The sequence below is a fragment of the Gorilla gorilla genome, chromosome 21 (genome assembly GCF_029281585.2).
Source record: "Gorilla gorilla gorilla isolate KB3781 chromosome 21, NHGRI_mGorGor1-v2.1_pri, whole genome shotgun sequence".
NCBI classification, from domain to species: domain Eukaryota; kingdom Metazoa; phylum Chordata; class Mammalia; order Primates; family Hominidae; genus Gorilla; species Gorilla gorilla.
In genome coordinates, this window is record NC_073245.2 from 33,307,828 (window position 1) to 33,335,001 (window position 27,174).

Here is a 27,174-nt window from a genome sequence, read left to right on the forward strand (position 1 = left end):
ATCTATCAGAAAGAAGAGAAGTTGATATCTGGGAATAACTGGGAACAATTCATGTTTGGGTTTTCCCTATAAAATGGAAGAATAGAGCTTCAGTTAAATAAGGCATCATGGAATGGGAAAGGCCATGGTGAATGCTGTGTTGTGATTTCCCAGACACCCCTCATCCCCTAACAGACCACGATGGTGGCTGCGAAAGGCTCCCTGCTAAGCCCGTCTGGGAAATTTCCTTGGCCTAAAGACAGCCACGTGGCCCAACACCCACCCCTCCACCTGAGTTCCATGTTGTCTACCTTCTGATGTGAATTTCCTTTATTCATTCTTAGAAGAGGTTCCATGGTACAGTAAGATTGCAAAAGTCCAGTGACAAGGCCCAGAGGTGGGGTGTGGAGGGGAGCAGAGGTGGAGAGAGAAAGAAATAATAATGCAATAAACCAGTACGCCACACACTTGGGATACTCAGTAAATGTTTGTTGGGTTATTGATCTATTTATGGAAACACTTGTAAATAACTAAGGACTGATGATCCTGAAAGCAAAATATAGTCTTCCTCCCACTTCTGAACTTGAAGAATCTCACAGAATTCTGTATTTATACCAGCATCATACAATATGATTTGAATCCTGTTATTTCATGAGATGTTTAAACCAGACTTTCTCAATCTCGGCATGATTGACATTCGGGGCTGGGTAATTCTTTATTGTGTGGTATTGTCCTGTGCATTGAAGTATTTTCTAAGTAATGCCCCTGACATCTACTCACTCAATGCCAGCAGCACCCCCAGTCCCAGTGTGACCAGCTGTCTCCAGACACTGTCAAATGTCCTCTGGGAGCAAAATGTCCTGCCTTGAGAACCACTGATTTAGAGCAATGACCCAGAAGAACTAAATATTTATTCAAGAAAAGAACTCTGAATTATTTTGACTCAGATCTGCAAGAACCTTTTTATCTATTTTTTTTTTTTTTTGAAACAGGGTCTCACTCTGTCACCCAGACTGGAGTGCAGTGGCATGATCTCTGCTCACCACTACCTCCCCCCTCCCAGGCTGAAGCAATTCTCCTGCCTAAGCCTCCTGAGTAGCTGGGATTAGAGTTGCATGCCACTACCATTCGGCTAATTTTTGTATTTTTAGTAGAACGAGTTTCACCATGTTGGCCAGGCTGGTCTTGAACTCCTGACCTCAAATAATCCACCCGCCTCAGCCTCCCAAAGTGCTGGGATTACAGGCCTGAGCCACCATGCCTGGCCTGCAAGACCCTTTTTCAATAAAAATTGGCCAGCTGGAAACAAGATCCCAGACTCCACAGTGATCTGTTCCAAGCATCCTGGTTCTCCACGGTTGTTGTGTCCTCCTCCCCAGAAAAGCCAGGAGCCCCTCTCACGCTGCTTATTTGTTCCGGAATTCATCTAGCTGAGCACCTGTTGCACATCAGGCATTGCTCTGAGTAATGTGGATAAAGCTGCACACAAGACGGAGGCTAGCCCAGCCTCAAAGAACTTTCCCTCTAGTGGAGAGGAAGGGGACAGCACACTAGGAAATGAATATACAGCTTCAGTGGGAAGTCCACGTGAAATGGAAGAGTTCCCTGACCCTCCTCGCATGACACGCAATAGGAGTGTGGCTCATCTGTTTGGCCACCTCACCTGTGCAAACCCCTTACAGGAAGGGGAGCATGCAGACAAGCAGGTGCAGGAGCCAGGGCAAGCACCTTGGGGCTCCAGCCCCATGGTAGCTTCTAGGGGTGGGTGCCTGCAACTCCCAAAGCCCAAGTAGGCATGTGTTACCGTGCATTCTTTTAGCTGTGCTGCCTGCAGATAGCTTAAGTGTTAACCAGCTCAGTGCCCTCTTGGTACCTAGGTCCTTGTCCGGCATCCAGGAAGAATCAGGTCACACACAGACTTGAGGATGGTGAATGCAGGGTTTTATTGAGTGGTGGAGGTGGCTCTCAGCGGGATGGATGGGGAGCTGGAAAGGGGATGGAGTGGGAAGATGATCTTCCCCTGGAGCTTGGCTGTCCTGCGGTCTATCTCCTCTCTGACCTCCCCCAGCTGAATTTCTCTTGGCGTTCAGATGGTCCCTTTCTTCTCTCTGCCATGCCATTCTGCTGTTCTTCTGTTCTTCTGCTCGTTCCCTCGTCTGCTTCTGAAGCCTAGGGTCTGGGGTTTGTACAAGTACAGCATAGAGGGGCACGGCAGGCCAAAAGGCAACTTTTGGGCTTGAAAACAGGAATGGCTGTTCCCATTTAGGGCCACGGGTTTCCAGGCTTGAGGGTGGGATCTTTGCTGGGGAACCGCCCACTTCTACTCAGTATTTCCCTGTCTCCTGTCCTTACCACATGTAGAGAAAAAAGGCACTCAGCTAGAGAGGGATGGGGAAGGTGTGAGCTGTTTTAGGTAGGAGGGTCAGGGAAGGTCTCTCAGATGAGGTGACATTTGAGCAGAAACTAGGATGAAAAGAGAAAGCCAGCCCTGTCAGTGTCCACTGCAAGAACAGCTAACCCCTAACCCTCAGCCCTGGGAAAGGCGCAAACACAGCTTTCTCTGAGAACAGCAAACAGGGCACTGGAGCTGAATTGGTGTGAACAAGGGTACAAGGGGGAGAAGATGAGGTGGGGAGATGGAGGGTGCATGCCATGCAGGGACTTGGCTTTGATTCGATTTTGGCTTATAGTCAGAGTGAGTGGGAAGCCAAAGGAGGGTTTGAGCAGGGGGTACTGACAAGTTTCTAAAGAACCACTGTGGTTGCTATGTTGGAAATAAACAATGAGGGGGTTAGGTAAGGGCAGGGGCAGGAAACTATATCAGAGATGTGGCTAATTAGGATCAGCTGCATGGGGCCAAAATTCCCAAATAACAATGACTTCAGTAACACAGATGCTTCTCTCTCTAATGTAAACCAAGTATAGAGATAGGCCGATTGAGGCTGGTAATGGAGACCTTAAATTTTCTTCCAGCCTGCTTCCCCGCCATCCAACATTGCTGCCTCACAGTCCCAGAGGGTGGTTCAGTCCCAGCCAGCACGCCTGCATTCCAGCAAGCTGCTGTAAAGAAAGGTCAAAGAAGAACCCATTCTGTCCTTTTAAGTGTATTTCCTAGAAGTTGTATAGGACACTTCTGTTTATTTCCTATTGGCCAGAGCTCCAGGGGAGGCTGGCAAATGCAGGTCTGTATTCTGAGCTACCATGTGCCCTCCCACTTCAAAATAATCAGGAGTTCTGTTCCTAAGGAAAAAGGGGGATGAATGCTGGGGAGACCATTAGCCATCTTTACCTTGGAGAAGACTGCACCAGTCCAGGTGAGAGATGATGGAGGCTCAACTGGGACGGGGAGAGTGGGGGTGGGGATGAAAAAAGAAAAAAACTTATCTGAGGAATATGAGTCTTTTTAAATGTCAAACTCACAACAAGCATGTTAAAAAAATGGTTAACATCACTAATCATCAGGGAAATTCAAATTAAAACTGCAATAAGGTATCACCTTACTCTGCAAGAATAACATTAAAAAGTCAAAAAACGATAGATGTTTGTGTGGGTGTGGGTGAAAAGGGAATGCTTATACACTGCTGGTGGGATGTAAATTGGTACGACCTCTGTGGAAAACAGTATGGAGATTTCTTAAAGAACTAAAAGTAGATCTACCATTCGATCCAGCAATCTCACTCCTGGGTTATCTAAACAAAGCAAAATAAATTATTACATCAAAAAGACACCAGCACATGTATGTTTATTGCAGCACAATTCACAATCACAAAGATATGGAACCAACCTAAGTGTCCATTGACCAACGGGTGGATAAAGAAAATGTGGGATGTATGTGCCATGGAATATACTACTCAGGCATTAAAACCAACAAAATAATGTGTCTTTTCCAGCAACTTGGATGGAGCTGGAGGCCATAATTCTAAGTAAAGTAACTCAGGAATGGAAAACCAAATACCGCATGTTCTCACTTATAAGTGGGAGCTAAGTTGTGGATGCGTGGAGGCACACAGAGTGGCGTAATGAACACTGGAGACTCAGAAGGGGTAGGGTGGGAGGGGTATGAGGGATGAAAAACTACATATTGGGCACAATGTACACTACACTACTCAGGTGACAGGTGCACTGAAATCTCTGACTTCACCACTATACAATTCATACACGTAACCAAAAATCACCTGTACCTAAAAGCTATTGAAATTTAAAAAATAATTTTTAAAAATAATGATAAGTTGAGGGTAAGGGAGTACATGGATCTCACTGTACTTTCTGCTCAGTTTTGTTGTGAACCTAAAACTGCTCTACGTAAAAGAATAAAATCTATATAAAAGAATTTTAAAAATTAAAATAAAAATAATAAAAAATAGAAATAAATAAACATCAGGCCAGAGAGATATTAAAATGAGACAGCAATTACATGCTACTTCTGCCTTGAGCTATGAATTTATCTCCTGAAACTGCTTGCTATTGCCACAAGTAGCTATAATGTCTTATGTAGCTAATTAACATAATAATGCTTCAGCAGACACTATAACCCACACTCTATAGCTTAACAATGTGTAGCCAATCAATCACTAACCAATATTATTGCAGTTAAACTAATGAGAATTCCTAACAAAAAACTTCGTACTGGCCCACTCCCTGTCCCCCTTTTCTGCCTTTGAAAATCCCCTTGTGAGTGCTGCTGAGGGGGTATATGTATTCAGGCAACTTGAATCAATGCTCCCAGGTTGCAATCCTCAAGGTTGGCCCGGATCAACTCTACTTATATAAATTGTGCCCCAGCTTCTTCTTTTTAGATTGACAGTGGATATTTAGAAGTGGTGAAATTCTGGAAATATTCTGGAGGCAGAGCTGACCTGTTTTGCTGATGACTTAGGTGTGGATGTGAGTGACAGAGGGGAGCCAGGAATCAAAATTGTTTTCAGTTTCCATGGCTGCACAACAAATTACCAGAAACCAGTCTGTTGAAACAACACAGATAAAGCAAACAGCCCTCTAGAAACCTGGGTGCAGGTCTCACTGGGCTGAACTCAAAGTGTGCATGGGGCTGGGCTTCTTCTTTGGGCTCTAGGGGAGAATCCTTGCCTTGCCTCTTCCAGTTCTAGAGGCTGGTTGCATTCCTTGGCTCACGGCCACCTAACTCCAGCCTCTCCTTCTGTAGTCACCTCCGCTTCTCTGACTCTGATCCTCCTGCCTCCCTCCTATCAGAACATCAGGCCCACCCAGACGGGGAAGCCAGGATCATTGCCCCATCACAAGATCCTCAACTGAACCACACATGAGAGGTCTCGTTTGCCATGTAAAGTCACGTAGTCACAGGTCCCTTGGATTAGGACATGGTCATCATTAGGGGGCATTATTCTGCCTCCGCAGAAGTTTTAGCTGAATAACCAGGAGACTGGACTTGTCATTTAGTGAGATGGAGAAGAAGGTTTGTGGGGAAGGGCAAGAGTCAAGCCCTGGTTTTGGCGGTGTTGATTTGGGACATCCTACTAGGCACCCAATGAAGAGAAGTGGAGCTGGCTGGTGGGAGGTTGAATATGAAATTCAGGGATCTGAGCAGGAAATGTAAGTTGTGGGGTCAGCAACAATTGGATAGGATGTGCGACCCCAGGACGGGCTCTGTTTATATTGGGAATGTAAAGAAAGTGGTGTGGGAACTGAACTCTGAATGCCAGTGCTTAGAAGACTGGGCTATGAGGAAAAACCAGCACAGGAGACTCAGAAGGGGCTTCTGGTGGGGAGAGGGAGACCCAGAGAGTGTTTCTTGTTTCTTTTATGAGTTTCATTGGCAACAGTAAGAAAAAGGGCTCCCTCTCTGGCTTTTGCCCAATACCCTGCCACTGCACCCCCTGCTCAGGAAGAAATGCAATCGGTTGAGGCAGCAGAAACAGGACAGAGGGCAGCTGGGAGGTTGAATCCACCTTAGGAGTGAGAAGGGGTAACAAGGTCCTTTGGGACTGACAGCTCCTAACTTTTGGGTGGCAGCAGCACCTTCCCTGGCACCAGGTCCCATCCTTCTCTGCAAAATAGCTCTTTCTGTAGGATGTTACCTTTCCTGCAACAGTGGACCTCAGCCTCAGCTATGCAGCTTTGAAAAATGCTTATGCTTGGGAACCACCCCAGAATTTTGGATTTAATTGATCTAGGATGAGGCCCAGATAGGGCAAGCTTAAATGGCTCTCCTGCTGATTCCAGCATGCAGCCTGCTCTCCAGCTACAGCAAACCCTCCATCCACTGCAATCCCTGCAGGAGGCTGTTTTGCTAGCTTATACCTTAGATAAAGTCCTTTGTGTTTTAACTGTTCCTATGAAGTCCTGGTGAGGACGTGGAAGAACAAGAGCTCTCATGCTGTGCTGGTGGGATGTAAGATGGTGCAAGTGCTTTGGAAAACTGGCTGTTCCTTAAGGAGTGAAGTGTTCACTTAACCACAAGGTCACAATTTTACCTCTAGATATTTACTCGAGGGAAATAAAGGCTAGGCACGGTGGCTCATGCCTGTAAACCTAACACTTTGGAAGGCCGAGGCAAGTGGATCATTTGAGGTCAGGAGTTAGAGACCAGCTTGACCAATATGGTGAAACCCCGTCTCTACTAAAAATAAAAAATTAGCTGGGCATGATGGTGGGCGCCTGTAGTCCGAGCTACTGGGGAGGCTGAGGACAGGAGAATTGCTTGACCCTGGGAGGCGGAGGTTGCAGTTAGCCGAGAACGTGTCACAGCATTCCAGCCTGGGCACATGGGCATAGAGCAAGACTCTGTCTCAGAAAAAGGGGGGGTGTGGGGGGCAGGGGAAATAAAAAGATAACACCACAAAAAGGCTTCTAGACAATATCCCCTAGAAGCTCTATTTGTCCAAAACTGGAAACAGCCCACAGGTAAATAAAGAGATTGTGGAATAGCCATATATGGAACGCTACTCGGTGATGAAAAGAGACAGACCATCAATGCACTGAACATGGATGAGTCTTGAAGAAATTATGCTGAACAAAAGAACCCAAGTGCAAAGGACCACATATAAGTGCAATTCCCCATGGGAAGCTCTAGAAGAGGCACACCCAATCCACAGTGACAAATGAAGGCTGTCTATCAAGGAAGAAAATAGTCCCTCAATATCCATTTTCTCCATCCCCAATATTCCTCTGAGCACATGGCCACTCAGCATAAAAGCCACATTCCTCAATGTCCTTTGCAGCTGTGCATAGCCATGTGCCTAATTTCCAGCCAGCAGGAAGTAAGCAGGAAGAAGTGTACAACTTCTTTAAAAAGAAGAGTTAACGATTTTGCCATCTGAGTGATGATGAGGACATTTCCAGCCACCAAGATTGCTGATGCCGAAAAAGAAGAGTTGTCTCCCCTTTCCTTCCCACCTTGGTCAAAATATACCATCTTGCGTGGGTCAAGAAGATAAGGAATGGGACAAAAAAGTACCAGACACCGTGGACCATCACATTTGCCTGGACTTCCTACACCTGCACTATTATGTGGAAAGAATGCAAGTTATGCAAGTTATTTCTTTGTGGAACCTCTCTTATTTGGGGTGGCTATCAGAGCAGACAAATCTAGGTCCTAACCAATTCAGGTTCAGGGGATGAAGGGGGCTGAAATCACAGATTCTCAGGAGGTTATCACAATGCAATTCCTCATTCAGAGGACATGAGGAATTAGCAGACAAGCTGTGGGGAAGGAATGGAGCCTACGGAGCCTACGGAGGCTCTTCAACCTCCCTGTCCACCAGGGCAGCCACTGGAAACCCAGGGCTTGGCATATCCCACAAGTAAGAGAAACACACGGTGTCCTCCCTCCCGAGCCAGGCCTCTCGCGCGCGCTGATGATGGCAGTAGCCATGCTGCTCTCAGGACCAAGGAATCTGTCCCACAGCCGCTGGGAGGTGTGTTGGCCGATACCTTCAGCTGTCAGCTCTCTCCAGGAGCCACCTCAGCCCAGCCGAGTCCACATGAAGTCTTGTCTCTCCTGGGAGCAGCTGCACCCAATACTGATCCACCTGGAGTGTGGAGGCCCTCCCCTGAGCTGACCACCTCTGAAGAGCCATTATAGCCTGACAGGTCCCCAGGGGGTGGCTGAGGCCTCTGTGGAGACACCTGCAGCCTTGTTTTTCCCCAGTGAACCTCCTGCTCTCCAGTCTCAACGCAGAGCTGCTCCCCCTCTGGAACCAGCCAGTGACAGGCAGACAGCTATGTGTGGAACACAAGAAGCACTTGCAAACATTCTCTCCACACATGCCCACAAGACCCCATAGGCCACTACTACTGAGGTCAACAGTGGGTTCTACCAGTTTTTTAAAAATTAGATGAGTCCGGGCATGGTGGCTCACGCCTGTAATCCCAGCACTTTGGGAGGCCAGGGTGGGCAGATTGCCTGAAGTCCGGAGTTTGAGACCAGCCTGGCCAACATGGTGAAACCTTGTCTCTACTAAAAATACAACAATTAATTGGGCATGGTGGTGGGTGCCTGTAATCCCAGCTACTTGGGAGGTACAGGGAGGAGAATCACTTGAACCTAGGAGGTGGAAGTTGCAGTGAGCCGAGATCATGCCACTGCACTCCAGCCTGGGTGACAGAACAAGACTCTGTATCAAAAAAATAAATAAATAAATAAATAAATAATAAATAATAAATAAAAATTAGGTGAAATGAGGAAGAGCCAGTGTCCTGGGCTGGATGTCACCCATATCCCAGATGAGGCACATCATCTGGGGGGCACATCACGAACTTACCCACAATCTTTGCCTAAGTCACAGGAGGGCTGTAAAGAGAGCCGGGAGAGCCCCAGACACGCAGAGAGGCTGCAGGCTGGGAAGGCTTGAGGGGAGACCCTCAACCAGGGCCACGGGGCAGGAAAGTGGGGATGGCTTAGACGGCTAAAGCCTGCTGAATGACAGAAACACCCTTGTCTCCCCAGACGGCCTCAAGAAGATATCATTTCTCGACAGTGCCATAGCAAGGGATTTTTTTCTGGGAATTAAGCAGTGCAACGCAAGGGAAGAGGGAACCACAGGAGGCCACAGGATCCCAGCGGAAGCCTGGGGATTTCAGCATCACCTGCATCTGGAAGGGCAAGGACCTGAAAGCTCTATACCGCTCTGGCCGCTGGCCACCATCCGAAGGTCTCCCCAGCAGCCAGCACCCTGCACAGGGTTCACAGGAGGCTCAGTGTCTGCACAACACAGACTGCGGCAGGAGCAGAGGGACACCACACTGGCACCAGCCACTGGACCTCAGTGGGCCCCTAGAGATTAGATTTCTCCCTTCTGGCAAAAGAGCAAAGTGGCCATCTCAAGCTGCAGGTCAAAAAGTTCTCCTATGTAATTGTCCACTTCTTATATGTAAGAACTCAAGGTAAAAACAAATTCTGCTCTAACTGGCAGTCAGACCTCACGCTGCTTGATGTTCACAGTTCCCAAGGCTGAGCCACTGCTGGTCATCAGGGTTGGTGGTCAAGAGGACAGGCTGGACCTGAGCAAAGGAGGGCCATGTCACGCTGGGACCTGTTGGACATCTCTGCGTCTGTCCATCGCCATATCCGACCTCAACCATGCTTGAGAGTGACAACTGCCACTTCACTGCAGCCTCCTGGATCTCAGGCAAGTTTTTCTTTGGCCAGCTGTAACCTGGAGCTGCGCAGGGAAGGGGTTCAGGTCACAGAGCTTGGCCAGGTCAAAAGGCACCATCCAGCCAGAGCCCTGAGGTGTTGCTGGCTGGTTCTTCAGGCGTGTGCAGCCCCTCCCTGGAGTCCTGCCCCAACAAAGAGCATGACGCTGCTCCTCACAGTGGTCCAACCTCGCCTCTCAGCCTCGGTTTCCTCATCTGTACAATGGAGACAGTCATAAAACCCATCTGACAGGACCATTGCAAAGATCTTCAAAAACTACAAAGCCATACCAAGATGAAAGCAGTCATCACCATTTAAGATGAGAAAAGCAGAATCTTGAAGAACAATGTTCAGTTTGGAGGATCAGTTTGCTTTTCCCTCCCCCTAAAAAAACTCCACAATTTAGGAGCTGCTGCCAATCATGAATCCTGACAGTGAATAATGATAATTTTGCAATTGTTTTACACAAGTTATTTAAAATAAAATATCTGATGTGATTTCCAAATTACAGGGCTTGTTCCTAAGCAACAGCACAGGCTTTAAGAAATACGCACAAGAACAGAGAGAATCCAGGGCTGTGTTTTAGCAGCAGCTGTGCTGGGTGAGGGTAAGCCTTGGCCAAGGATGTCTGCCTTTCCGTCACCATTGCCCTCTGCCTTAGGGATCTCAAGAAGAAAGTGACCTTCTCTTCTTCTTTGGGGAGGTAGTTGACTCCTGACACATTGGCCTGGTGGGCCATTGGCTTCTACCCTGGCTTCCCTGCTGCTCCCAGCCATTGGTCCTTCACGAAACCCCCAAGGTTCATGTACCACATTCTTATTCAGGGCTGGGAGTGCATCTCTGCAGGCCCTTGCACCTACAAAGTGCAGGTGGCCAACTTCTGGCTTGTTGGGGCCCCTGCTCTGCACATACACATGTGGGTGGAACTGCCCTCCTGAGACCTCTTGGTTTTCATGGACCATGGTACCACCAAGGCATTTCCCCTTCTCAGCCCAAGCCTTTAGAACCCCATCTCTTCCTCATGCCTGTAGTTGCCCAGCAGGCTCTCATTCAGTCCTTGTCCACCCTTCTTGGTGGGCCCAGACCCATCTCTTCAGTCTTTTTCCTTCATGGTGGAGCCCATAAGACATGGGGCCAACCAGACCCCACTGGGGCTTGCTGTTTTTATGGTTAACAGTGGGCTCTATCAGTTTTTAAAAATTAGATAAAATGAGGAAGGCCCAGTTCCCTGGTTTGGATGGATACCATCTCTTTTGCTGAGCTGCTACCTAAACAAATGCCTTTATTTGCCATCTGCTAAAAAGATTAGGTCCTTGAGAGCTGAAACGACTACCCTAGCTGAAGAATTGTATCTGATGAAGTGAGATGCTGTTCTTTGCTCCATAGTGCCTATTGGAGTCATTCCTTGTTGCCACCACCCAATGATTAAGATTGGGAGAATTTCTCCATCAAAAGCAATTTGTGGAACTCAGTCTGCTTTTGCATGGCTGCACCCTATTCTCAACAGTCCAGCACACACAAGTCAAGGATATAATAAAACTTCACCAAGTGTGATGGTTGTTTTGTGTGTCAACTTGACTGGGTCACAGGGTGCCCAGATAGCTGGTTAAACGTGGTTTCTTGTGTATCTGTGAAGCTGTTTCCAGAAGAGACCAGCATTTGAATTGGTGGACTGAGTAAAGCCGATGGCTCTCCCCCGTGTGGATGGGCATCATTCAATCTGTTGAGAGCCAGAATAAAACAAAAAGGCAGAGGAAAGGCAAACGCTTTCTCTTCTGAAACTGGGCCATCCATCTTCTCCCATCCTCAGACATTGAAGCTCTTGGTTCTTGGGTCTCCAGGCTCAGCCAGGTCTTAGCACATTGGCTTCTGAGTTCTTGGGTTGAAGAACTGCCTGACTGCTTGAGTTGGGACATGGATCTTCTGCCCTCTGTGCTTCTAGTCCTCAGGCTTTCAGACTGGACTGGAATCCACACCATTGGCTCTCCAGTTCTTGGGCCTTTGAACTACAGCACTAGCCTTCCTGAATCCCCAGCTTGCAGATGGCAAATTGTAGGACTTCTTGACCCCATAATCATGTGAGCCAATGGCTTATAATAAATCTCCTTTTTCTAGATATATATCTGGAAATATATTTATTCATATAATTCTTACATTTATAATTTATATTCATATAATTTGTCATATTATTATATATTATATATAACAGCACACATTGAAGATATATAGATTTATATCTCCACTATCCTATTGATTCTGTTTCCCTGGAGAACCCTGACTACTGTACCAAGTGTAGTAGCATTCTGGGTAACCCACCATATCCCAGGATGATCACCCACATACATGCTACAACTGCCCCTTTCCTGGCCTTATTTTTTTCTCTCTTTTCTTCCTTTCTTCCTTATTGAATATTTATGACATAGGATTACTTATACTCAGAGATAGGGCCAAGCTTGTCTCCCACAAAGATGAAAGAGTTGTATAAACTCACCTCAAAGATGCTCCAGAAAGGAAATCAAAACAGTTTCAGAACTTGAATAGGAATCAGGAAAGAATCAGTGTTAAAGTATATTTCTCAAAATACAAATCACCTAGGGTGGGAGTGGGGGCTTGTGGAAGTTCACATTCCCAGGTCCTGCCCAGATGGACTGAATCAAAACACTAGAGATGGGTCTTGAGTTCAACATTTTGAGCAAACTTGCATTATTTGTTTGCTTGTGGTTGCACACAAGTTTGAGAACCAATGCCATAGATATTCAGGAACAAGGACATATGCAGGAGCTGCATTTTAGGAAGCTAAGTCCAGCAGTTTACGTAATATGCACTAAGGGGAGGGGGTGCTGGACACCTGGAGAAGATCAAAGAAGGATGGAGGCACTTGCAGTAATCCAAGTGTGAAGGCAGAGCCTCGAGTCAGGTCTTGTAGAAGCAGAGCCAGAGATAGGGGTGTGGGTGCCCATGACTGGAGGGAGGACTCAGGAGGAAGAGACGGAGGGAAGCAGAACAAGTCAGGGAAGGAGTGAGATGGCCTCATATCCGCTGCAGTCACACCTCAGCCTGGCCCCACTGGGGGCTCTGGAGCAGGGGCTGCACTGTGGCATTGATCCACCTTGACTCACAGGCACAATGTTGGTAATGTGGCTATTTCCAGCCAGCACACACAACAGCTGGGGGTGTGACCACTCAGTAAAATGAATTGGGCAGGGCACCTGCAGAGTTATAGTACATCAACCCTGGAACAATACACACCCCTTCGAATTTACTGACAGGCCAATTTTCAAGCCAAAAATACAGTCCCCAAAACGGTGTCAGTGGCTGGCCAAGGGAGGTATTAGTGGTGTTAGAAGGAGAAAAGGAATCAGTCCCTAGAGAAGATGCTACTTCTTCAGGGTCTGATGATTTCATTTGCAAGGATTTTTATTGGTGTTTTTTCTAAGCAAAGTTTACTGGAAAATACTAAAAGAGACCCATGGCAGGGACTGGAAAGGGAAGAGGAAGAAGTGACTAAGCTGATGTTTTACGCATGACTGACTGGGACGGTAACAGTATCAGAACAGAAAGGACCACATTCAAGTCTTCTTTTCTGTTTCTCAGATGTTCACTAGAGCCATATCTGACCAACCAAGGTCCTTCAGGAGGGACTCAATCCTGAGATCGTCAATTCATCTTTCTCTCACAATAGCTTCATTAAAAACCCCACAATTCAATGCTGACAAATCCCCATTACTTCTCATTATAAATCTTAAAACCATAAGAATTAGCATCTTCCTTACTACATAAACTTCCAGACCTCAAATCTCACCTTTTTTGGGTAATGGTAAGCTATTTGTTGACATTTGCACAAATTTTTGCCTGGCAGAAAATTTTTAAATAATTTCTAAGGAATCATTCAAATAAAATGCCAGACCCAGGAAGAAAGAACCATTTCACTCACCAACAACAATAATGTCTCCCTCAGCCATCTATCCACACACGTCCAGGCACATCCCTTTTTGGTTTGGAACTGGTTAGGTGTGCACTGTGAAGGCATGACAAGTTGCTTCAGGAAAAGGATGATCAGGTGCACAGGCTGAGGTAGGCAGACAGGCTCTTATCTTTATCCCCAGTAGATCCATCACAGGGCATAAGAACAGCATAGCTCTTTGAGTAACTGGTTTCTGTGTAAGCAATATATGACATTTCACAGACATTAGGCTCCCTCTGGGAATTCTTCTTCTGCATGGCTCCTTTACAAAACGAGATCCTCTTCAAGACTGGTTGGTGCATCTTGGTCAATAAGAAGAGCATCAGCTCTATCATCATCTAACCCTTGAGGGTTTTCATTTAAATTATTGATTACTACCCACTATTGTAAAACAGCCTTACTATATCTTGAGTAAAATGCCACTTTTACAACCCTTGGTCTCTACTTTATATTTTTATTATGAGCTTTTCAGATCCTCCTGATATGGATTTAGCTTACAATGGTCAATGAAAAACAATCCAAACAACCAACACGTATGAATAAAGACAAAACAAAAAAATTTAGAACCCAGAAGTCATTTGGCTTTGACTCTGTCCAATGCCAGCTGAGTCCATTTTTCTTGTCCTATTTTCTCTGCTAAAAGAGCCCCCAAAACTCGTTCCAGAGAAGTGAATAAAATGCATGACTCAGGATTCCCATCTCATTTATCTCCTGCCTCATGGAACCAGAAACCCCTTTTGTCCTCCATCAATCCCTGTTTAAATAATATTCCCACCTGCAATATACTCTTTCTTCAGTCTCCACCAAAGGGCCAGCCCGTTGCATGCACCAACCTTCACTGAGGGGCTCGGGGTCTGAGAAGTGACTGGCTTTGCCCTTCTATGCACGCTTGCTTTATTACTTAAGGTTATGACTTAATGCTACTTAATGAAAACCCTGGCTGGCGGGTCTGCAGAACAATGCTTCAGAAAGGGCTCTGGATAGATAATCACCCTTTGCCAGAGCCCCTCAGCATTCCCAGTGCCTCCTTTCTTTCTTTTTTTTTTTTTTTTTGAGATGGAGTGTCACTGTCGCCCAGGCTGGAGTGCAGTGGCGTGATCGTGGTTCACTGCAACCTCCACCTCCCAGATTCCAGCAATTTTCCTGCCTCAGCCTCCCAAGTAGATGGAATTACAGGTGTGCACCACCACGTCTGGCTAATTTTTGTATTTTTAGTAGAGATGGGGTTTCACCACGTTGGCCAAGCTGCTCTCAAACTCCTGACCTCAGGTGATCCACCCACCTTGGCCTCCCAAAGTGCTGGAATTATGGGCATGAGCCACTGTGCCTGGCTGGCCTTCTTTCCCTTCCCTGTCTGCTTTCCCACTCCCTACTGGCGCTCCCGAGCACCACCTGCAAAATGATCAAGGAGTTCATTCTTAGGTCAGGGAATCCATTCTGAGGTCAGGAAGTCCATTCTGAGTTCAGAAAGTTCATTCTGAGGTCAGAGAGTTCATTCCTAGGTCAGGGAGTCCATTCTTAGGTTGGGGAATCCATTCTGAGGTCAGGGAGTTCATTCTGAGTTCAGAGAGTTCATTCTGAGTTCAAAGAGTTCATTCTGAGGTCAGAGAGTTCATTCTGAGTTGAGAGAGTTCATTCTGAGTTCAAAGAGTTCATTCTGAGTTCAATGAGTTCATTCTGAGGTCAGAGAGTTCATTCTGAGGTCAGGGAGTCCATTCTGAAGTCAGGGAGTTCATTCTGAGGTCAGGGAGTTCATTCTGAGTTCAGAGAGTTCATTCTGAGTTCAAAGAGTTCATTCTGAGGTCAGAGAGTTCATTCTGAGTTGAGAGAGTTCATTCTGAGTTCAAAGAGTTCATTCTGAGTTCAATGAGTTCATTCTGAGGTCAGAGAGTTCATTCTGAGGTCAGGGAGTCCATTCTGAAGTCAGGGAGTTCATTCTGAGGTCAGGGAGTTCATTCTGAGTTCAGAGAGTTCATTCTGAGTTCAAAGAGTTCATTCTGAGGTCAGAGAGTTCATTCTGAGTTGAGAGAGTTCATTCTGAGTTCAAAGAGTTCATTCTGAGTTCAAAGAGTTCATTCTGAGGTCAGAGAGTTCATTCTGAGGTCAGGGAGTCCATTCTGAAGTCAGGGAGTTCATTCTGAGGTCGGGGAGTTCATTCTGAGGTCGGGGAGTTCATTCTGAGGTCAAGGGTCCATTCTGATGGCAGAAAGTTCATTCTTCAGTAAAGAAGTTCATTCTGAGGTCAGGCAGTTCATTCCTAGGTCAGGAAGTTCTGTTTAGGTTGGGGAGTCTATTATTAGGTCAGGGGATTCATGCTTGGGTCAGGAAGTTTATTCTTAGGTTGAAGAGTGTATTCTTAGGTTAGGGAATCCATTATTGCTTCGGGAGTTCATTCTCAGGTTGGAGGTTCATTCTTAGGTGGGGGATTTATTCTTAGGTCAGGGGGTCCATTCTGAGGTCAGAGAGTCTATTCTGAGGTCAGGGAATCCATTCTGAGGTCAGAAAGTTCATTCTTAGGCCCAGGAATTCATTCTGAGGTCAGAGAGTTTATTCTAAGGTTGGGGAGTCCATCCTGAGGTGGGGGGGGGGGTCCTATTCTTAGGTCAGGGGGTCCATTCTGAGATCAGGAAGCTCTAACCTAAAACAGTCTTTAGCTGGAATCCCAGTGTGGCCACTTAGTAGCTGAGTGGTCTTGAGTAAGTCAGGACCTCCAGGTCCACATGATGATCCCACCAGGTAGGCTCATTCCCTGGGCAAATCTCACTACTCAGCACCTGCTCTGTAGCAGAGATCCTGAGAGTGCCCACGTGTGGTGGGTGCTCAGTGTCCTCTTCAGATTCTGCTCCAAGGCCAGGGTACCCCTTCCACACTGGTGGCTGAGCCCCTTCTGCATCCTCACCAAACCCCCCGCTGGTCTAATGAGCAGCCTATGGAAGGGACACGGGGAACCCTTGCCTCAACTCTGCAGGTTTCCAAAGCTCCAAGCTCCCCAGGGGCCAGTGGAGGCCTCTGTTGCAGCAGCATCAAAGCCCCACTGCTCTCTTACCCTTCCCAGGTGGGACTCCCAAGATCCCCTCCCCAACGAACCCCTACATGCAAATCTCCATCTCAGGGTCTGTTTCTAGGGGACTCAACCTGAGACGTACTTCATAATGTTGCTGCAATCATCTAGGACAGAATAATCATAAATAGCAAAGCTCTGAAAAATGTTAAAACGTAAGTAGTAGCCGTAGTAGCAGCAGCAGCAGTAGTAGTAGTAGTAGCAGCAGCAGTAGTAGTAGTAGTAGCAGCAGTAGTAGTAGTAGTAGCAGCAGTAGTAGTAGTATTTTGTTATTGTCAACATTCTCATCATGAGGGTCTTATGGCCTGGACTCTGGCCTGTGGGTCTCAACCCTCCCACGGCCTCCTGCAACCATCTCTCCCCTACCCCTCTATAGCACATAGCCTTATAGATTAAAATGTTCCTAATGGCCCCCAAACCGGTTGTGGCTCCCCCAGTGCTTGGGGGATTTCAGAGGGGCTGGGTAACAGTTTGGCTTCTGCAGCCATTTCTGAATTTCACTTTTGGTTTGTTCATGCTGTGCTGATGCTTCAGGAGTTGACCACAAAGTAGCCACCAGTCACCAAAGTGGCACAGGCTGGCCTGAGGGTCATAAGCCGACCCACTGGGCCATGAGTAACAGAGGCGAGCTGGCTACTTGGCTTCCCCTCACATTTCAGACCCGTTAAGCCAGGCAGGGGTGTGGGCATGCTGAAAGAATGTTCTTGTTCTCAATCTCTTTTAACTGATGATGCCAAGAAGAAACTTAAAAAAAAAAAAAAAAAAAAAAAAACTGACCAGGCGCAGTGGCTCACGCCTGTAATCCCAGCACTTTGGGAGGCTGAGGCGGGCGGATCACTTGAGGTCACGAGTTCGAGACCAGCCTGGCCAACATGGTGAAACCCCGTCTCTACTAAAAATACAAAAATTAGCTGGGCATGGTGGCAGGCGCCTGTACTCCCAGCTACTCAGGAGGCTGAGGCAGGAGAATCACTTGAACCCGGGAGGTGGAGGTTGCAGTGAGCCGAGATCATGCCACTGCACTCCAGCCTGGGCGACAAGAAAAAGACTCTGTCATAAATAAACAAATATATAAATAAATTAATAAAATAAAATAAAATAAAACTGAGTTGGGCCAATGTGCAGCTTGAGGCAGTATTTCTCTGAGCCATTTGTTCTCTAAGGATAAATCTTCCGAAGAGCGGCCCTCACATGGGTGGTCCAGATGAGGCAGAAGAATAGGGTCTGGAGGCAGGGAACCTAAGGCCATTTCAAGCTGACTTCCTAGAACTAAATTCAAAGTAAAGCCCTAACTTTCCACACCTTAGTAACAAAAAGATCAGAAATCACTCCCTTTGCAAACCCTCACCTTTTCTGTGCAGCAGATGCGAAACTGAAAATACCTCTGATTGGTTGCTTTTTGCAACCAATCAGATGTTGCATAGGAGTGTAACTTTGTAACTTCACTTCAGCCTCTGATTGGTTGCAGAAAGCAGGCCGCCACTTCATTTACACTGGGTGAACACCAAGTGGCCAATGGGAAACCTCTAAGGGGCATTTGGACTCTGTAGATTCTATATCCTGGACCTTGAGCTGCTGCTCCACCCATTCCCACACTGTGGAGTGTACTTTCATTTTCAATAAATATCTGTTTTTGCTCTTTCATTGTTTCATTCTTTCCTTGCTTTGCTGTGCGTTTTATCTAATTCTTTGTTCAAAACACCAAGAACCTGGACAACTTGCAGTCAAGACCAAGACCGTCTACTGATAACACAGGTCAGATACTTCACAGCCTGCTACTGAGGGATGCTGTGGAGCTTCCAGGGCCCAGGATCCTTGTTGGATCCACAACTTTCCAAGTGGCCCTCAGCACTCTGTGACCCCCACGTGGCAGCCTCCTCCCAGGAGAGACTTTTAGCCTGTATTAGCTTCATGCCAGCCTCCCTGTGTGGCTGCTCATACAATATGATGGCTGTGTTCCTTACCCAAAGCCTCTGTTCCCCATGGGCAGGAATGCCCTTGGAAGAGGAGCACCAGCGGGGGACAGGCCAGACACAGGGCAGCAACCTCATTAAATCTCATCCTTAGGGTCTTTGCTTTCTCTCATTTGGCACTTCTACCCAAATCTAGTCCCACTGCTAGATCCTGAGAAGACACCCATTTTTACACGCCACAGAGCACTTTCCAGCACATTATTCTTCCTCTGAGCCCCCTGGGGTAGCTTAGGTTTGGCATGCTGACCCAGCACCCCATCCTTTATCTGAGTTGACTCCACTAGTCACAGAGGTGGTTGCAAGAATGGGCCTCACCAATTAAATTACTTCATGCACTGTCAGAGCTTAGTGCTTGCTGCCAACTCTGGCTGCATAATAAATATGCATTTGAAAAGGGCACAGCAGAGCCTGCTGAAGGCTCATCCATTGCACATCTGACAACTGATGTTTGCTGTCACTGGGGCCTCACTCAGCTCCTCCCCAAATAGGCCTGTCCATGTCCTCTTTCCAGCTGGCCTAGTCCAGGTTTCCTCACAGCATGGTAGCTGCATTCAAGGGTGAGCAGAGAGAGACAGAGGTATGGGGAGTTGGAGGGAGAGAGAGAGAGAGAGGAAAAAAAAGAAGAGAGAGTGAGCACAGGTGAGCTGAGTGGAACCTGCATCACCTTCTATGACCTAGCCTGGGAACTCCTCTCTTCCCAGATTAAACGGGAGGAACATAGACTCCATCTCTCAGTGAGAGCCATGTCAGTCATGTTGTTAGAGCAGGAGGTCTGGGACATCTTTAATTGTGCAGACGCCTTTGGGCAATGCAATCTGCCACCAGTGACATGCACTCAGTACCTACCTGAAGTCAGGTACCACGTGTGCATCAGGTCATAGCAACCCTTTGATCTTGCCAAAGCCTTGAGGCAGATTAACTTGCCCAAGATCATGCAGCTGGTAAGTAGCAGAGCCAGCATTTGAACTGAGGATGCTCAGCTCCAGAGGTTTCTATGGACTTGAGTCTGTTCTCATAAATTTTGAGAGGTAATTGCATTCCTTATATATAAAAAGGAACAAGGCAAAAAGTACAATAGAAGAACAGAATACTAGAAAAAAGGACCAGTCAGGAACATGAGATCATGAAAGTAAGCTTAGAAAATAAAGATATAATTGGCCAGATAAGGCAAATAATAAGTCAATAGAAAGGATACACAATAAAGTTGTTTGTTTGTTTTTAATTCCCAGGGCACAGGCAAAAAAAAAAAGAAAGCAAGAAAGCAAGAGAGAGGCCAAAATTGCAAAAACAAGAGAAAGAGGAGAGAAAGTAAATGGGGGAAAGCCATAAAAAAAAATAGAATAACTTTTCCAGAGGATGAAGGAAACCCATACAGACTGGAAAGGTCCAAGGATCATTAGGGAGTGACTCCAGGGGTAAAGGGCTTTTCAAACAATGAGGGGTGCTCTGGAAAGGCTGGCCCATGAGATGAAGGGATTAAGGCACATTATTTTGTCAACAGCAAAAGCAACAAAGACGAAAACAATTAGGAATTCCAAGAAAAACAAGATCCTGTTCCATAAAGATATAGCCGAATAGAAAGTAAACTAAAATAAGCATGGTGTAAGGAGGGTTGGAAAAGAGAAGGCTGTACACTGGACTTTGAATCTGGGAAAGTCACCCTTTAGGGGGTACAGACATCGTGGGAGAGAACAGAGCAAGTCCTACATGTGTGTGGTTCTACAGTAATCAACAGTTAGGCCTAATAGTGAAAATGCTGCTTATTTCTTTTCAATGCTTAGACTCAATCTAGACAAAGAATAAACCTAATCATCGCTGTAGAACAGAAGGTAAATGTAGTCATCCTTGATGCTGTAAATGTGAAGACAGTTCTTACCATATTATCTAGAATTAGTTTTGATGGCATCTAACTGATGAGCTCAAAATGATGTAAACAAAATAGACTTGTAGTTCTCACTTGCCTAAAAGAGAACTTATCATAGCTCTATGAAATAAAGGGAGCCAAGTCCTTCCACCCTCCTCTCTACCATCCCTAGGATCTGGCCCACATCTGCATGGTCCAAAATAGCAGCCAAAGTGCCAGCCATCACATCTGCATTTCAAGCAGTTGAATGAAGACATGGGAGATGGCCTAGCCTCCCTAGTTTTAGGAAGTCCCACACAACACTTCAAACTACATCTCATCAACCAGATGAGGTATATGCCACAGCTAGTGGGAGAGAAACTAGGAAGCATGGTCTTCAGGCTGAGTGGCCACACGCAAGTCAGGGTTCTATTTCCACAGGTGGAGGAGAGCATGGAGGTGACAGCAGCTCAAGGGTTAGTCACAGAGATGGGACTTAGGAAGAGATGGTTGAGAGAACTGTTATCCCCGTCCGAGAGGGCAGAGAGTTAGACAACAGTCTCTATCATTGATGGAATAAGAAGCAGAGAGGAATTACATATTTAAAGCTATAAAGGTCATCACTAGAACTAAATCTAATGAAATTAGCTAAGAGACTATTTTGTAAGATTCCATTGTAATAGTCATTGAAGGTTGTCCAAAATTGATAAGTCAAGCAATTGAATTACAAGCTCATTATTTAGAATTACAGAGGTAACTGCCAAAAGAACAAAAACATAGGAACAGTTGCAAGTGTTTAACCCCACGAGCCTGAATGCGAGGGAAAGCAAGGGGCAGGACAAGAGGTACCTGCTCTCCTAACAAACCTTCTGTGCTCTTGGATCTCTGTACCACGAGTTGGAACTTTGGCTTAAATTTTTAAATTAAATTAATGCAGCCTCTGCTTCCACTCGAGGCTGGGGACAGAAGAGTTGCCAGAAAGAAGAGAGAACCACTTGGCCTGTTGCTGAAAGCTGCCATCCCCCATCCCCATGAAGACAGGGCCCCCAAGGAATGCAGAGGGCAAGGCTGGGGAGGCTTGGGGCATGGCCGGCTCTCCTGTCAGGGTGCCCTGTTCCAACTCAGCAGGGATGAGAATCCTCATCACCCGGAGTGCCCTCCAGGGGCCCACAGCTGGGAGCAGGAAGGGATACTGGGAATATTCCACCTGGGATGACCCTCTGATGTCACGGGAGAAGGGGTAGGGTCGTGGGGAGGGGCAGGATCTTCTCGATGCCCCCACCCCTCGCTGGTCATAGGCACTGGCTGGCAAGAACGGGCTGCCTGGGGCCCTGCGCCGGCACCCTGTGCTGATCCCCCACATGCCATGGCGCTCATCCCATTGTACACTGTGCATTCATCGCCTCGGAACCATCCCGGGACAAAGTGCCAAAGTCAGCCATTAGACCAAAATGCTCACCAGGAAGCATTTTCGAGACAGTACCTCAGAATTTGAAATAGCACCACACTAAAAGCTGTGCTGCTTTGGAGAGGCAGAGACATCTGCTTTCCCAAACCGTTTCTAAAATCTCCTAGAGAAAAACAAAAAAGCGTCTCTGAGCAGCCACCTGTCAAGACAAAGGAGATTATCTTGGACTTTTTAAATGCCCTATGTTTGATATAGGGAAGGAACACTTTAGTTTCTTGATCAGAAAAGATGTCACTCAGATCCTGTCTACAACGCAAGCAGAGCGGCTCTTGTCAAAGGCTAGACCACCCTCGTGTGGCTGCTTCTGTGAATGGCAATTCAGATTTGAAGAGCAAGACAGATCAGACAGCTTCAAAAGCGGGAAAACTGGCTGGGCGCAGTGGCTCATGCCTGTAATCCCAACATTTTGGGAGGCCGAAGCAGGCAGATCACCTGAGGTCAGGAGTTTGAGATCAGCCTGGCCAACACGGCGAAACCCCATCTCCACTAAAAACAGAAAAATTAGCTGGGCAAGGTGGCACATGCCTGTAGTCTCAGCTACTCGGGAGGCTCAGGCACAAGAATTGCTTGAACCCAGGAGGTGGAGGTTGCAGTGAGCCGAGATCGCGCCACTGCACTGCAACCTGGCAACAGAGCGAGACTCCATCTCAAAAAAAAGAAAAGGAAAACTAAGCTCAACAGTCAAGGCTGAACTAATTGCAGAAGAGTGTAAAATAATGATTTACTTCATTAAAAAAGCTGCAGAGCACTTTTCAACCCAGGCTACTTTTATTCTCTAGTCAAGAGCAGTTGTTTTCAAAGTGTGGTCCCGGCTTTCCAGTATGTCTAGAAATTGGTTAGAAATGCAAATTCTGGCCTCCCTGGGCCCTGCTATGTCTGAAACTTTGAAGCTAAGGCTCTGGCACCCTAGTGTTAGCAAGGATTCTGACGCTCCCTCACTTTGAGAACTGTAGTTTGCATTAGATTTGTTACTGTCTGGCACCAAAAGAGAGCTGTTAGCCAAGGCATTGACCCTTCAAGGGACCAGGAAAACCCATCTAGACATTTTTCAGGTGTTTCAAGAGTGAGAGAAAGTCCTTTCTTTGCTCCCTAGCTTAGACAGAGCCCCCAGCAGCAGCCCCTGAGACAACAATTGCACTGCAAGCCACTTATTTGAGAGGTGATCCCAGGGGCACCTGTTGGGGTATGGGGATGTGAGGCAGGGCAGGGGGAAGCCAGTACAGGGGCAGCACTGCAGGTGCCTGGCTCAGTCCCTGGGGAGCTCCGGGATGATGCGGGATGTGCCTCAGAGATGTCCTGCCTGAGGGGTTGGAAGGGTTGGAACCCTCCAATTCCCATCTGTCCTTATTGAAGGATGCTCTTGGGTGTTAACTCTGGGCATTCCTGCCCTGCCATGAGTAAGGTCCAAGACTGTGGCCGGAAAACCCTGGTCTGGAAAGGAGTGAAGAGGGTATCTCACTGTCTGCTCCACTCAGCTTTCCCACGCTGCAGGGGGAGACAAAAAGTGCTTGCCGCTCACTTCTGAGCTCTCAAGACTCTTTGATTCCTTATTCAAAGCCCACTCATCAATCAAGGCCTCTCTCAAGTCCCATCTTTGCCAAGCACCTCAGCGTCTCCCACTTGGGAGCAGCCTCTCTCCACACACAGACCAGCCCTCAGATCCATGCATCACTAAAACGTCTCTGCTGATGCTGGGCAAACCAGGGCCTCGCCCTGGGCCCACACGGCCTGGCCGAACACTGGGGAGAGAGTGAGAAATGAATGCCACAAAAGGGGCACAGGAATGTTCAGAGGGGGGAACACCACAGACCTTTCCACAAAGTGGGATGGCTGTAAAGAGAAGGTGGCATCTGAGCCAGTCCCTGAAGGACAGCGGAAATGTGTGCAGAAATGGGGGCAAGGTACGCAAGGCAGAGAGGGCAGCCTAAGGACTGGGGCAAGCAGCATGGATTCCGCGTGGCCGAAACATGGGACGGGGGAGAATGGTGGGAACCCAGCTCATGTCTTATTATGGAGGGCCTCGGGTCTGGGACCCTAGTCTAGGATATGGGGAGCTCACAAGTAGGGATACTGCAGAGTGACAGTTGTTCCCCACGCAAGTCCCTTTGAGGAGCATGTGTGTTTCAGGACCAGAAAAGTCAGTGACCCGTTAAGAGAGGAAGAGAAGATGGGAGTGGAGTTGGGGTAATTGTGCCACAAGAGCTGCACCCACTACTCAGGCATTCTTCAGGTATCCACATGCCAACATTAGGGAGCAGGTACCCTGATTTTACAGGCTCAGAGGGTTAGATCATTCACAGGAGGTCACGCAGGTCTATCTGACTCCAAGTTCGCATGCTCTTTCTGCTCTATCCACCAGGATTGTTCAAATGGCCCCAGAGAAAGACAGCTGAGCCCAAACTCCAGACCCACAGTAGGAGCTGCAGGGGCATAAGCGACTCAGCAAGGCTAAAGTAAGTGTGAGCCTCAGAGCATGAGAGGAATGGCTGGCCCCAGCCCCCAGTCCTGAATCAGGAGGAAGGGACACAGACACTGGCCCCAGCCCTCAGCTCTCAGAGTCAGGAGGAAGGGACATATGGCAGCTAGGAGACAAAGCATCTAGAAGCAGAGGAACCCAGTGGCCATGAGGTCACGAAAGTCACCTCCAGTCACTTGGACCAGAAGACATGCCTTTGGGCAGCTGGCATGTCAACTGAGCCTCGAGGAAAGAGAATTTTTTTTTTCTGTTTAATAATTTCTTGAGGTGAAGTTTATATAAAATGGGCTATTTTAATGCAAACAATTGAACGGCTTTTAGCAGTTTCACAATATCGTCCAACCTCTATCAGTTCCAGAACATTTTCATGACTCAAAAGCCTGGTACCCATGAAGCTGCTTCTCCCCATTCCTCCCTGCCCACAGCCCCTGGCAAACATCATTCGGCATTCTCTCTGCAGATTCACCTATTCTGGATATTCCACAGAAATGGAATCCTACAACAGGTGACTTCTGTGTATGGCTTCTTTCACCATGTTTTCAAGGTTCATCTACATTGCAGCATGTATCAGTACTTCATTTATTTTTATTTATTTTAGAAATGGGGTTTCTGTTGTCCAGGCTGCAGTGCAGTGGCATAATCATCGCTCACTGCAGCCTTGAACTCCTGAGCTCTAGAGATCCTCCTACACTATCTTCCCAAATAGCTAGTACTACAGGTGTGACCCACCACAGCTGGCAAGTTTTTTTTTTTTTATTTTTTGTAGAGGCTAGGTCTCATGATGTTGCCCAGGCTGGTGTGGAACTCCTGGCCCCAAGCAATCCTCCTGCCTCAGCCTCTCAAAGCACTGGGACTACAGGCATGAGCCACCACACCTGGCCAGTACTTTATTTTTCATGGCTGAATAATATTCCATTGTATGGGTATACCACATTTCGTTTATTCATTCATCCATTGGACATTTGGATTGTTTTTAATTTTTGGCTATTATGAACAATCATGAACAAATACTCACTTGAGTACCTATTTTCAATTCTTTTGGGTATTTACCTAGAAGTAGAATTGCTAGGTCATATGGCAGTTCTATGCTGAATTTTTTTTTGGACTCATCGTACAGTTTTTTACAGTGACTGAACCATTTTCCATTCCCACCAGCGATGCACAAGGGTTCCAATTTCCCCACATTCTCACCAACATTTGTTATTTTCTATTTTTTGATTCTAGGCATCCTAAGATTGCAGAATGGCACCTCATTGGGGTTTTGATTTGCATGTCCAGAGAAGGGCATTCCTGGTAAACAAAGCAGCACAGGCCATTTTACAAGGCCATCATTCCCTAAGAGCCTAGTGTTTATAAGTGTCATGCCCTCAGCTCGAAGCTCAGCTCGAGAGCAGGGATCATACATCTTACCTTTCCTTTGTGTCATCAGCTCTGAGCACCCATGGCTTAATGAGGTTCACAGCCCCTTTCCACTCAGATCTACAGTTGGCCTACATGGTTGGGTCAATAGGAATAGCCACCTCCAAGGCTATGCCCAAGGTCACCACGGGGTTGCTTGTGAAGTACACTGAATGTGCCGGGTCCTCCAGAAGCTGCTTGTGGAGCCACTTAAAACGCCTGCTATGATTGACACCTTCAGTGCCTGTCTGAGGCCTGGTACTTCCCTTTTCAGGGGGCTCTAGCTGATTTCCAAATGCCTAAGGGCTTTTTTTCCAGGCCAGTGGAAGAAAAGCTTCTCTGTCCCTCTTGCCAGACAAGAAAACGACACCTCCCCAGCAGCCCTCAACTCTCAGGAGTTGTGTGTAAATTCCACAGTTCCCACACCCTCCTGGCCCTCCAGGGGGAATAATTCTGAAGCATGTGTTCTATGCTGTTCTATGAGGAGCTGCACAGCGTGATGAGGATCCAGTCACCCACAGTGGTAGCAGCCTGGGTAATCTACTCCTCACCCATCCCAATTCCCTACACCCCTTTGCCTAGCAAACCAATGACTTGCACCAAAATACTTGCTTCGGATCAGCTTCTTGGGGAATCCAAACTAAGACACGTACCATGTGCTAGGCACTTCCTACACAGTAATTTATAAAACTGGCTTAGAAGCAGAGAAATAAGTGTCCCTGAGAGTTAAAAGTCAATAAGACTTGGAACATACCTATGCAATGTCACCTTTAAGAGAAAAGAGATTCCCAGCCCATGAGGTGAACAAATTAAAATATCCACCACCAGAATGTGGAAATGCCCAAAAAAAGGGGTAGGGTAATTCACAGGGGCAAATGTGGGCAGGGCTGGTGAGAAGGGAATGTGGTCACCAGACTCACTGTGGGGTATCTGGTCTCCCTGGTGACCATGTTCCTTCCTGAGAACATAGATCCTTCAGGCCCTGTCAACTTGTGCCCTTGGCCACTGGGATCATGCCATCTACTGTGTTTCCTTGTTCTGACCCATGCTCTTATAGCCACCTGCACCTGCTCACATAGAGAGCACATGAACACATGCTGCTTAGTCCCTGGGAAGTTGGTTCTGGCTGTAGATGAACCAACCAACACCTGCTCTGGAGTGCAGCCTTGTGAGCTTCTTCCTGTGACTGGTCCTAGCCAATGGACCCATTTTCAGAAATCAGGACAAAGCCAGCCTCAGGACTGTGGTGAGTTCGTTGAGGTGGCGTCACTACGTAAGGCCTTGAGGGGCCTTCTTTTCTTTTTTTTTTTTTTGAGATGGAGTCTCATCACCCAGGCTGGAGTGCAATGGCATGGTCTCAGCTCACTGCAACCTCCGCCTCCCGGGTTCAAGCAATTCT

The 27,174-nt window shown here is 47.2% G+C and overlaps 1 protein-coding gene across 1 annotated transcript in view; it reads right to left on the reverse strand.

Annotated features, from left to right (window-relative positions):
• Positions 1 to 1,886: 1,886 nt before the first annotated feature.
• The window catches only part of LOC129529030 (uncharacterized), a 31,774-nt gene continuing 6,486 nt past the window's right edge, over positions 1,887 to 27,174 (reverse strand). Inside the window, exon 3 of the mRNA XM_055372581.1 lies at positions 1,887 to 2,155. Coding sequence (XP_055228556.1) covers positions 1,887 to 2,155 — 269 coding nt within the window. The remainder of the gene's footprint in view (positions 2,156 to 27,174) is intronic.